Source organism: Oreochromis niloticus, linkage group LG19 (assembly GCF_001858045.2).
Source record: "Oreochromis niloticus isolate F11D_XX linkage group LG19, O_niloticus_UMD_NMBU, whole genome shotgun sequence".
Lineage (NCBI taxonomy): Eukaryota > Metazoa > Chordata > Actinopteri > Cichliformes > Cichlidae > Oreochromis > Oreochromis niloticus.
In genome coordinates, this window is record NC_031983.2 from 10785014 (window position 1) to 10798117 (window position 13104).

At 40.4% G+C, this 13104-nt stretch overlaps 1 protein-coding gene across 1 annotated transcript; it reads right to left on the bottom strand.

Moving 5' to 3' along the window:
- Nucleotides 1-597: 597 nt before the first annotated feature.
- On the bottom strand, nt 598-10161 carry bbof1a (basal body orientation factor 1a). Its single transcript, XM_013276275.3, has 11 exons — nt 9964-10161; nt 9633-9885; nt 8232-8297; nt 6335-6415; nt 6176-6256; nt 5460-5536; nt 3212-3356; nt 2180-2670; nt 1878-1982; nt 1026-1097; nt 598-846 (listed from the first exon to the last, which is right to left on the bottom strand). Exons 1-11 carry the CDS (start codon nt 10005-10007, stop codon nt 744-746), a joined length of 1518 nt encoding a protein of 505 aa, XP_013131729.1. The 5' UTR covers nt 10008-10161; the 3' UTR covers nt 598-743.
- Nucleotides 10162-13104: the final 2943 nt, after the last annotated feature.

Genomic DNA, 13104 nt, shown 5'->3' on the forward strand with positions numbered 1-13104 from the left:
ACTGACCGATAAGCTGTAAATTTTACAGGCCTGGGTTTGAAACAGCCCTGAGCCATTTGCTGCACATCTTCCCCTGCTCTCTCCCAGCTTTCCAATCTACTGTCACCTTTTCTATCATAATAAAGGATAAAACCCCTCAAAAATGATCAATCCCCCCCCCATCTATCCATCCATTCTTTTTAACCACTTACCACATGGGTGGGTGTGGGTAGGGGGGGGTTCTGTGAACCAACTGTGCCCACAACTGTAAAATCAGGCTCCACCATTGGCTACTGGCCTGTCCAGGGTGCACCTTGAGTGTTGAATTCTAACTTAACGTTAACAGCGGCTATACAAAATGTATTCATTTGTACAGGTGACCCAGCTGTTCAGCTTATCATAAGATGCTACTTCTGTTCTAACTGCTTGTCACATCCTTGCTGGAAGGTGCAAATATGCAAAAAAAAAGGATGTAAGTGGAGGTAATGAGGAGGCGTGTGAGTAAACTGAAATCCTCATGTCATCTGTTACATTTGTTCTTATCAGCACTCTGTAGTCACAAATAGATTTTTTTTTTTTTTTTTTTTTTAACTGAGTTACAACAGACAGAACGTGCAAAAGCACTCGCATGCCACACCGCACATGCGTGCATGGTAAGATATTTTGAACAAGCACAAACAAACATCCTATATTCTAGTTGAGTTGACACTCTTGAAGAAACACGCAAGCACAGTTTAATGTGAGACACAGAGGCCACTCGGAGGTCACGTGATGTGTGTATCTGGCTGGGCGGCTGGCCGCGAGGGCAGCGTGGACTCCGATGGCGCCGGGGTGCTGATGGTCGCCGGGGACAGCTCCTCTCTAATTCTGGAAGAAAGTCATCATCATGCCACTGTGTTGATAAATCACATGTAGGCACTCATGTTCTCACAGCAGCTGCTTTTTTGGCTAAACATGGAATGTGGGGACCAATAAATCTTAAAGGGCTTCTTAATTGCAAGGATGAGGTACAGTTTTTATTCTTGTGCATTCCTTCAGCATCTTACCCGGCTACATCGCTCTCCGTGAAGCTCCTCTTCTCAGTGGAGGCCGGCAGAGCCACCTGTCGGCTGACTTGGCTGTCAGGAAAATGCGGAGTTGCGGTTAAATACAGAACCTCACAGTGAAAAGTCATGTTTTAGCACAGTGGTGTCTTTTCACTGAGGCCTCCAGGCTGTCTAGCGAAGGGGTTACTCCGGGTCAGTACAATGCACATGGATTTGCATGCTGCAAACTTCAGCTGCCAAATGTTCTGTGTTATTCTGCTGGTGTAGCTGCCAGACCGAGGTTAACCTGAATATACTTCTCCTCATGCCTGCCTTGCCCCTATACATCCAGCTCTCCTGCACACTCCTTCCTGAAAATCATGTTACCAGCTGCTCTCTGACCACAAGTGTTCAAAGAACAAAATAAGCTGCGAGTGCACGTGAAGAGAGGCCAATAGGCTGAAAGCAAATCGACGTGACCAGATGTTTGTTTCCAAGCACACGACTCTGCGGCCTGGGCCTATTTTTACTATTGTGCCCAGACTCTTTCTTCATTCTTTTTAAGCAGCTGCATGGAAAAGAAAATTGCTTGAAGCCTAACTGATGTTTTATGGTATCCTCTTCTGCTGAGAAAATGGCTGTTTAAAACATTAAAAAGAGGGAGGAGTCATCAGAAGCTGTGACTGAACCACTGCACAGTGTCACTGCACTTTGTTCTTCGGAGTTAATTGCTGCAATAGTGTCAGTTCATTCTGGGGGATTACAAAAGGATTCGAATGTATTAAAATTGGGATGAAGTCAATGAGCGAACAAAGCAGCCAGCATGACTTTTGCTAAGTCAAACATAAACAAATAATTGCAGTGTTTTATTACCTTTCTCTGCATCCATTCATTTTAGCAAAGAGAAGCTGAAGCACTTGTTCCTTTTGCTCCCAAGTGAGATCAGAGATTTCAACTTCGCTCCCTGGTCGATCCGTCCTTCAAGACAAGCAGATGAAATCACATTTCAGTGTCACTTTTGTTGTGTAAATTCCTTTACTTAATGAATATGAACCACAAAGATGTTTCCTGACCACTGAACAAGCTGGGAATCAGCACTAGTAAACATAAGGAATTAAAAATATCAGGAAGATACACACAGCGTATGGAAAGGATGAGAAGGGCAGGAGACCTACCATGTCGCAGCCGCCTCCATGTCTGAATAGACAGAGTTGGTACTGTGGGCAGTTTTATGGAAGGTGCGGATGGGTGGGAACTTTATCTTTCCTGCTGTGGCTTCTCTAAACCTCCTACGATAACTCTGCAGTGCCTCCTTTTTGTATTGGAGCCTGCTGTCCTTGATCTCCTTCCTCACGTGACCCAGTGCTTCATGGAAGAACTCCTCCAGCTCTTGGCGCTTTGCTACAATGGTGCTCGCCAGTTGCTTCACATGCTTCAGTTCCTTTTCTCGCATCGCGAGCACTTTCTGCAACTTGTCCAGCTCCACCTGGCTGGCCTGGATGGTGACCAGGTTCGCCTTCTCCTTCTTCTCCTGCTGCTCAATCTCCACGGCTTTGAGCTGTAGGGCCTCCTCCAGGGAAGCCACCTCGGCCCTCAGCTCAGATAGCTTCTGTTTTTGAGTCCCCAACTGTGCTGCGTTGTCCTTTACCGTCAACTCCAACATGCTCTGGGTGAGCAGGAAACGGATAACGCAGAGTTAATTTTAGAAAATCCTCTCACTTTTATTCTAGTGTAGAACAAGGAACAGATATTGACTTGTGTTCCAGCCTGTTCTGCTCAGTGAGTGGTCAAAGTTTCAGTAAGCCAGGTTTACTCTACTGATTAGCTGTCATCATCAGAGGTAAGATTAATGTGCCCAGTATTTATTTATGTTTAAGAATCACAGCCAGAAAACGGCCAAGGATAAGCTACTTTATTTGAACCCAGACACCAGTGGAAACTCACCACAACCACTGACCGCTGAGAGGCTGGATAGTAGTCAGAAGATGAGGGGGGTGGGAGTGGGACCACAAGCAAAATACACAGGATCAGCACAAGTAAACAACACAAGGGAAAAACCACCTGAAATATATTCTGCACAGATCTGACAAGTGTTTCATAACTGAAAGCGATTTAAAATGTCTTTATGGAGATGAACGGCCTCTGTCCAGGGACCGCTGGTGCCTAATAGCTACTCTGGTGTTTGCTGTCCTTTGGTTTAAACATACCTTGTCCAATGCCAGTGAGGTGTTTTCCTCAGTCAGTAACTTTGCTAACTTCTGCAGATCCTCTGCCTCCTTTATGTGATATTTCAGCTTGTCCCTGAGGCAATCGCGCTCCTTGATCACAGAGTGCAAAGCATCTTTCAATCGCCTAAACAGTATACAGTGTAAAAGAGACACTGAAAAATTAATCAGCAGTTATGAACACGCACCAGTCTTGATCTTGTGCTCAGCAGTATTTGCAGTCAATTCCTAGCCTAGTCCAAGAAATATTCATTTATTTATTTGTGAAATACAGTCCAAAAAATGTAAATAAAAGTATAAACTGTCAGTTCTAAGGTTTTGTGCATCAGGACACAATAAAAAGTGTTTAGTCTTTATGAGCACTTAAAATAAGATAAATACAACCTCAGATGATCTATAAAACATGGCATATTATACTGAGTCAATACTGTTTTAAGATCAACGTGGCTGATGAAGCAGTGTATGGGGAAAACTAAGTACTAGTTACACAGGGATTATGAGAACAACTATCAGTCAGATGCTGCTACTCAAATGATCTGAAATGTGACCATGTTCACAGAAGCAAAGGTTTTGGCAGTTTGTGGGTCTGGTGCATTCAGATGTGTGTAGACACAATTCCAATTGGGAAAGATATCAGCAATGATCTTAGAGAATCTGGGAATGGTTACAAGGTCATTTTCAAACAATCTGAAGTCCTTCTACAGTGAAGGATTGTTCACAAGTGGAAAACACTCAAGGCAGTTGCTAATCTTTGCAAAAGTGGATGTTCCAGCTAAGATAAATCAAAAAAAGAGTACTAAGGCCCCAGTTAGAATGTAACTACAGTACAAGAAAAAAACAAAACAAACAAGTACTGCATCTTTGCCTCGTCTTTCTAAAAAATGACATGACAGTATGACTTTGGTTTGCAAAGATGCATCTTAGCAAACCACAAAACCTCAAGAACAATATCCTTTGGAGAAACAAGACCAAAATGGAGTTGTTGCCCATAATTTATAGTGCCACATTTCATGACAAGCAAACACAGGATATCAGCACAAATACCTCAAACCGACTGCCAAGCACGGTGGTGGAGGAGTGATGGTTTGGGCTTGTTTTACAGCCACAGAACCTGGGCACCTTGCAGTCATTGAGTCGACCAGGAACTCCTCTGTACACCAAAGTATTCTGGAGTCAAAATGAGAGGCCATCTGTCCATCAGCTAAAGCTTGACTGAAACTCGGTCATGCCAATGGTCAGAACAATGATCCCAAGCACAGCATCAAATCTACAACAGAAAGGCCAAAAAAAGAAAAAGCCTAAACAGACCTGATGGAAGCGCAACCTTCAACCCGAGTGAAATGCTGTGGTGGGATCTTAAGAGAGCTGTGCATGAATAATTGCTGCAAACCTCAATAAACTGAAGCAAAACTGTAAAGAAGAGGGGGTCAAAATTCCTCCGCAATGATATAAGAGGCACACGGTCACACAGTAACGTTATTTCTGCTAAATGACGATGGCAATTTTATTCATACAGCACATTTCATTATACTTCAACTCAGTGTGCTTTAAACAGACAATAAAGGTGGTGGGGATGTACTTAGTTTTTCACACACTGTTTCTTTATTCTGGCTTAGTTTTTGTTAATTAAAGGATGTCCTTGACGAATATGTCATCTGTTGATGTCCTGATACATAAAACTTGAATGTAATTGAAAGAGAATATTATTTTTACCATGACTGCATATTTCAAAGTTATTAAGTAGTGCATATTAGAATAATATAATAAGGACATAGGGCACACATTTTCTTTTGTAAGTCTTGTAAAGTGAATTAACTGAATGACTGCACTTGACTTTTTAAGATCACCCACATGTGTCCAAAATTAAATCAATTACCGACACTAAGATCAAACCGACAGGACCACACCAGTATCAATGTAAATGTTTTATGAGCTGTAAAAAATAACTAAACACAGCAGAGGCAGTGCACATCTTATGGCCTCAAAAGTAATAAACTATGGTCTTCCACACACACACTTTACTTTTTCCTCCCTGCAGCATGGCTGAGGATGTGTTCCTTGGAACATGATGAAAAATAACATCAGTTCTAGCTGAATCTATTTTTATACATAATCACTCATATGAGTAAATTATTTTCTCTTTGCACTTTGCATGACAGTGCAATTTAAAGAGCAAAATTAGACTGTAAAGTGACAGCAAAACAAACAAACAAACAAAAAAAGCACTCACACAATGGCTTCACGGTGGTCCTCCGCCATCTTGGCCATTGTTTGACTGCATGCCTTTGTTTCTTTCTCCAAGCGTTCCTGAGGGGAAATTTACAAAGCTTTTTCACTCTTTCACCTTTCAATATTAAAGCTTCTTTTTCACCAACATCTTTTGAAAAACAGCAAATCACATGACAGCCACGCAACGCATTTAGACATTTGTACCTGGTCAAACCGAGCATCAGATGGGGAAAAAGGTCATTTAAGTGACTTTGACCATTTGGTACCAAATGGTTCTGAGTGTTTCAGAAACTGCTGCTCTGCTCAGGATTTTTCACTCATGACCATCTCTAGAGGTTACAGACAGCAGCCAAAAAACAAAAGAATATGCAGTGAGCAGCAGTTCTGTGGGAGAAAATGTCTTGTTGATACCAGACATCAGAGAAGAATGGCCAGACTGCTTTAAGCTGATAGGAAGAGCACTTTTGGGACAAGGTGGAACGGAAGATTCACATCACGGATCTGCAGAAACTGTGTTGCTGTCATGTTAATATGGACAGAAATCTCTGAGGAATGTTTCCAGCACCTCGTTAAATCTATGCCGTGAAGAATGAAGACATTTCTAAAGCCAAAAGGGGGTCCAAGCTGGTAGTAGCAAGACATAGCTAACAAAGTTGACCAGTGAGTGTAGTTCCAAACCCGGGGGAGAATTTTTGGATTATATTTCTGACTTCCTACCATTTCTTTTAAGAACTGATCCTCCTTCTCTCTTAGGTGTTCCATTAGCTTCTTGTAAGCATCATCGCTGCTTTGTTTCATCTGGAATATGAAAAGCCATGGTTAGTGGTCGCATTTTAACATCCTTACATGTAATAACAATTTTTTGTGTGTCCTCACGTGAACGATATCCTGCTCCCTTTGGACTTCTATCTCTTTCATTTTCTTCATTTCTTCCTGGATCATGTTAAGCTCACTGACCTTTTGAATTAGACAAACACACACACAGACACAAAAACAGAATCCTGAGTATTAAATGCCATGTCGCAACTGTACACATAAATCCACTTAGACTGGATCTGGTGCAAAAGTCCCACAAGTGCAGCTTGTAATACTTAGGAAGATTTCATCGTGGAGTTTAAATGGCCAATGCTCTTTTGCAAACCGACTTCAGCACAGATCACTCATGCTAAATACCTCAAGATGCTACTGTGGAGAAGTCAGTCTGAGCAAAATGTGACAAAATGACCAAAGTCATGAGAAACTAGAAAAACACGCACCCACAAACATGTACATGACGAGTAAATGAGAGGCTATCAACCATCTGATTACAACGTTAGGCCTAATCGTTATTCTGCAGATAACTCCGTACGCATTCGTCGACTTCAGAGAGCCAGTCGACAGTATTTACACAAGCTGGTTTGCGTCATCTGCAATTTTCACTGTGTGTGATCTATCAAGTGGTCAAGCCTTCCAAAAATACCTTCCAGTTTAAAGTTCACAGTGATTAGTATAGCCTACATCTGTCTTTTCCTGATGCTGCAAATTGAACATATGCAGGACAGTTATAAAAATAGCTTTTTTAAAACACAGCTGCAAAGTGCATCACTATTGGAATAGTTTGGATAGTCATCAAAACATACATTACACAGAGATAAGCAGTCATACTGACATAAAAGCTATGGAGTGAATGTTTATGGAAACAATAACCTACAGAAATTAGCTTTTAGCACAAACTATTGAATCAGCTGACCTGATGGAAGGGGGAAGGCTGTGGTTGCTAAAACATCAAAAACGTGGTCGCCTCTTGGTTTTAAAAACAGTTAAAAAACACCGATAACATAATTAAAGAGGCTGCAGCCCTGTAGTATAAGCCAGACCATGTAGAGTCCACGAAAAAAACATTTTAAAATGAATTCTACATTTCACTGAAAGCCAAGAGAGGGTGGCAAAAATAGGCCCGATATGCCAACGCTGCATCCTAGGCCAACTCAATGTCTTCCAGGAAGGACTAAGCATTAAGCTCATGTGACCTTACAGTAAGAAAAGGGCTGTAAACAGCATGTTTTGGGTCACATCTCTGGAGTTAGCCGCAGAATTTTCCACTGACTGGTCGTATGTGAGAGGTCCATACATTTATGTAACAGGCTTGTTTTAAGTTTGTCCAAACCAGGCTTCTTTTTTCATCCATCATGTAAAAAGAGCTGGAGGATGGAAAACAGCTGCTAGCAAAAGGCTTTTCTGTACATTTTTTTTGTCTCCACTTGTATTTGTCAAGCAAGCAATGCAAAATTTCTTTATTTTAATTATAAGAAGATGAGTGCAGGGATGGAGGAGTCAAAAGTTCCTTTAGGGCATGTTATGTAACTTGAAATTGCATTTTAGCGTAAAGACATGTGTGATATGTGAGGTATGGTTAACACATCAAGACCAGCAACGAGACTGCTTTTCTCCAACCAAGCACTTTTTTCCCCCTGTAGCCACTGACGTGGATTTAAATAACATTAGACCATGTAACTTGGAATGTGTGGGGTTTGTTTTTTGCTTTATGGTCACTTTGTTTGGTTGTTTTCTTACATAATAAATATCCACATAATTGCACACAAGACAGCTGTTGAGACACAGCGCAGCACATTTTTGTGATGCTACAGGTTTAACACGAGTACAGTAAATCACAAGCTCTACTGGAGTTTTCTGCCATGTACATACTAGGCATGTGGAGCATGTTTCGTGGACCAAATTAGATCTGAAGGTGCCCGTCTTTCTTTTAGTGTGGCTGAGTTTTATATGAACTCACCAATTTGTCCTTCTCTTCTCGGGCAAGCGCCTGCTGAGTTTGTAAGGCATTCTCCAGCACACAAATCTGTAAAGTGACATTTTAAATCATCCAAGAAAACACCACATTGATCACTCACATGAGGGCTGTCAACCTAATTTTACATATTCATGGGCCACACACTGCACACTTTGAGCTTTTTTAAACAGAGAGTGTTTTACTGTGGAACACTACGACGGAGGGCCACATTAAGAAAAAAAATATTGTTGATCATATTAAAAAATAAAGTCAAAAATCTATTTTGAGAAAAAAGTAGAAATGTGGAAATTACTGATGTTTTTCATATGTGAATATGTGTGATATCAAAAAGTCACAACAACAACAACAACAACAACAACAATATAATTAGTAATAACATTAGTAATAACACCACTCCCACCATCACTACTTCTGCTACGATTTCTATTACTTCTTGATAGTAATAAGAATGCTGAAAAGGAGAGGTAATTAATGAAAATAGAAATAGAAATAATGATAAAACGGGGGTGCTAAGGTGCTAAGATGGGAACTAGGAATTAGGACACTAGGCACTGGCGATTGTACAGGGTGATCCTCGTTAGGACTACCAAGGTTTTTGGGAGAGAGGTTGGTATCATTATAGGCCAGGTCAGCAGTATTCTTGTTCTTTATTCAATAAATTATTTTTGTTTTTTATGGTGTTGTATATAGAATGTAGAAATTATCCTAATCTATGCCAACTTTGATCTTAAATGGGCCAGACCAGTAAATCTCCCCTTTCTGTTGGTGGAAAGAACTTTAAGTACACATTTAATCCTTGAGATATCTTCATAAAAGAAAAGAAGTGCAATTTCAGCAGTAGGTCTCACTTTTCTACATATGAAGAAATGCTACAGTAAATGACAGAAATCTGTCAGCACAACTGATAATTTAAATGTTGGTTCAAATTATAAGAAATTAATGTGTAAAATTACACAAAACGTTCTGGTAGCACATTGCCTAAACTGTCTGTAATTATAAAACAAAAGGTTTTTCTTAATTCACTGTAAATTTCTTATTCATTTTTTCCCCCACTGTGGATATAAAGCATACATTTTTGTAGTAAATAGTGAAAAAACAGAAACTTATCCATCATTTGATTGTTTATCTATGACTTGATTAATTTTGGCTTCATCTTTGGTCTGAAGTCTATATCAGTAGAGAAATCCTACATTTATGCCCTCCTTTCCAAAGTCATAGAGGGCCAGATTGGAGTCTTTGTTGGGCCGATTCTGGTCCCCCAGCCTTACGTTTGACACCCCTGATTTACACCTAACATATAAAAGTTTGACATTTTTGTTTTAGCTTTTATTGTACTTTCGGTTGGCACTGCTTTAAAATGTTCAGTTTGAGTTAATCTCTGACCTTTTCCTCTTTAGCTGCCAGCTGTCTCTCCCAGTGGCCTGCTATATGGATCGCGTCTTTCTCCGCGTGGTACAGCTGATTGGTGAGATGCTCGTTTGCGCGTGCCACCCTCTGACAAGACTCGGTGTAGTCCCTCAGGGACTGCTCGGTGGCCTTTAACCTCAGCTCCCACAGTACGGCGTGGGCCTTGGCCTTCTCCACGTCCGACTCTTTGTCCGTTTTCGAGTCCCGTTTGCCTTCCTTCTTTTCTTTCCTGAAACAAAACCCAAAGAGGAGTTCAAGTTTCCGTTTGTACTTCAGCTCGGCTAACAACAACAAAACGCACACTTACCCGCCTTTGGCCTTTTTAGATTTGGAGGCTTTATTCGTCGGCATCGCTGCTACAATTACTGCTACAACAACCGAGTGCTAGAATAAAGAGGAAAAGCTGAGAGCAAATAATAACATTGAAAGATGAGTAGCTCCAGTAACCTGCTGGGAATGTTTGGGTCAAAGGTTGTTGCCAAGGCCACGAGGTAGACTTTTTTTGTATAAACTTTATTGATATGCAACAAATAGCTCGTTACAATGGTTTTGCTAGCCGTCTCCAGCAATTCCGTTGTTTTTTATTCAATAGTAACAGCTATTTGTTTTTTTTTCTTTAAAGAGAACCGAGTCCACAGATCTCAAGCCCACAGGGAAAGCGTTCCTGAGTCTGGGGTGGGGGTGGCACAGTTAAAAAAGCTCTGTATCATTAGTTTTCAGCCTTTTATGATGAACAACCAGCAGACACTAGTCACATAACTTCAGGGACCTACTTGGGACATGTGCATGTAAAAGGTCTCCAATGTATGATGGTGCTTGTCTATGCACAGCTCTAAAAGTCAAAGGCCAAATCTTAAGATGGACCGTGAACATAATGGGGAGCCAGTGCATCTGGGTCAGCAACACTCTTACTTACTCGGAAGACTAAGTCAGAAATCCTGCAGCTGGGTTCTAAACAACCTTCGGTCGTTCCAAGGAGGTTTTGCTTAGACAAAATAAAATGAATGCATGAATAACAGTTTCCAGTTCACAGCCTGATACAGTGACACTTAACTTAGCAATATTTCTTAAGTAATAAAAACCAGAGCAAACCAGAGATTTCATTGTCCAATGTGAAGTCGGAGTCACAAGTTATTCCAAGGTTCCTGATAGAAGATTTAACAAATGTGGCAAGGGGTGCTAGAGTTTCCATTACCTTAGACACAAATCTGTCAGGGCTACAAACCAGGACGTTGGGAGCCTTCCAACTTTTAATGGAGTCTAAGCACCTATGTGAGAGCTGTTGCTTAGAAAGATTTGGGGGCTTAAAACAAAACCTTGTGGCAAGAGAAGTGGAAGAGGATGTGTATTTAGAAGCAGCTACAGAAAGGGATAGTTCATGTTCAGTATCTTTCCAGTATCTTTAAGTGCTATTCAAAGGAGATTGTTGGCTTGTTAGTGATTTTTCTTTATCTTGCACTACACACTTACCTGCAATTTTATTAAGTATTCCTTGTTAGAAATAGGTGAAAAAATATTATCCTGCTGGAAGCAGTCATCAGAAGATGGTTACACTGTGATCATAAAGGCATGGACATGGGCAGCCAAGGAAATATCCCCCACACCATTACACTGCCAGCAGCTGCTGGAGGAGAAAAGAAAGGAGAAGACAGAAAGAAAAAGAAAATATAGATAATATAGACAAATTAAATGACAAGTTGTGTGCCATGTATTTTCCAAGAAAATTGAAATTCAGTCACTTCTGACCCAGTTTGATAGCATGATAGATAGATTATTATAGTGTATTGCTACATTTTATGATAGTAAGGTGCAGATAAGACGAACATTGGCTCAAATGGCTTAAGCCATGATGGTGAGCCAACCTGTACAAGAGATGACCATGAAAACAAAGTACTTAGATGCCCCAGCAATAACTTATTTATTTGTAATTAATATTCTTACATTACTCAAACCTGTGCCTGTATGAACTGCATGCTGGTTTCACCCCTATAGAAAAATTTTATGTAGTTTACATGTAGTACTGTCCCTTTTCCTTTGGCTGCAAACATTAAACAAGTTATTTATTGGCTGAATATTTAAAAAAATAGTTTTTGCAATGAAGTGTCATAAAGGTGCTGTGTTTTGCTGTCGTTTGATAAATTAAAGCCAAAAGTAACTCATTCTTTTTCGTTTTTGTGATTGCAGTTTTGTATTTTGTATCTCCAACTGCAGAAGAGCACTTCCGACCTTGTTCTTTACAGGTAAAGTGTCCAGTTAGCTACTCGATGACTCAATCAATCACTGTCAGAGATGATGTGCAAATGTCTGTTCTGCTGAACAATGTGCAAGGCTGACATAGGACTGTCTGTATTTGTCACTTGTCTTGTAATTATAGTCGTCTCAAGCTGGGCTCTATCAAACAGGATCTGTTTTCACATGATCTCCTCCCACATGATGACATGAGACACATTTGGCTCCTGTCAGCAGTATTGTCCATGTTGTCCTGAAAAGAACTGTGTGTTTTTTCTTTGCTATCCCCACAGTTGTTTTTTGCCGAGGTTATGGGAAAACCACTATGATCAACATAAATGCAGTTGGCTTACATCTTCGAAGAGACTCATCCAATAGAAACAATGTAAAGTTAGTGCAGGTCATAATTCAAGCTCAAAACCACTAAATTCTCTCATATCATCTTGTTCAGCTTTCTGCAGGCAGGAGCCTGAGTGTCCAGTGCAAATCATTCATCAAATTGGAAAAAAAAAGAAGAAAAAAAGAAAAGAAAAGTAGATATCGCAATACGAGTTGTGTGTGGCTATACTGTAAGTTGAACCATATAGGGGCGTTCAGTGCTCTGGCATCGTGAACAGAGCTTGAAGACTAAATTTAAAGGTAATTACTATGACAGTGAAGAGAGCAAACTGAAATAACCCTGAACTTTTCAAAGCTGTCATTATCATTGGAATTGTAATGACAAGGTTTGGGTCTCTTCAATGGACTTGTTGGGGTAGGACACCCACAAACATGGCATTCCTGAGGGTAACATTGCAGCATATTAATGATATATTGCACAGTGTAGATTACAAAGCTGGGGTCCCTTCTCATGCTTTACGGTTTCAGTTAACTTGAACAAAATACCAAACGCCGAATTGAAACTACCTCTTGTTTAACACAGCGTGTTTGTGCTGTGTCATGCCATACAAGCACTGCACAGCAGGCTTACAGCAGCAGTTCACTCTTGAACTCAGAATATAGCAAAATATTATTTTTAATTATTTATTTTTTAAATTTTATTCTGCAATAATATAATAATTTGTTTCTTAAATACCTGTTTTACATATTCGGTTAACGTGACATTTTACACGGAGGAAAATTCCAGTTGCACAACTTTAGTGGCAACATAAATATAGGTGTGTGTTGAAAACTAAATTGTCCTGTGATTCATGGCAGAAGCACTAAATGTCCTAAGGTG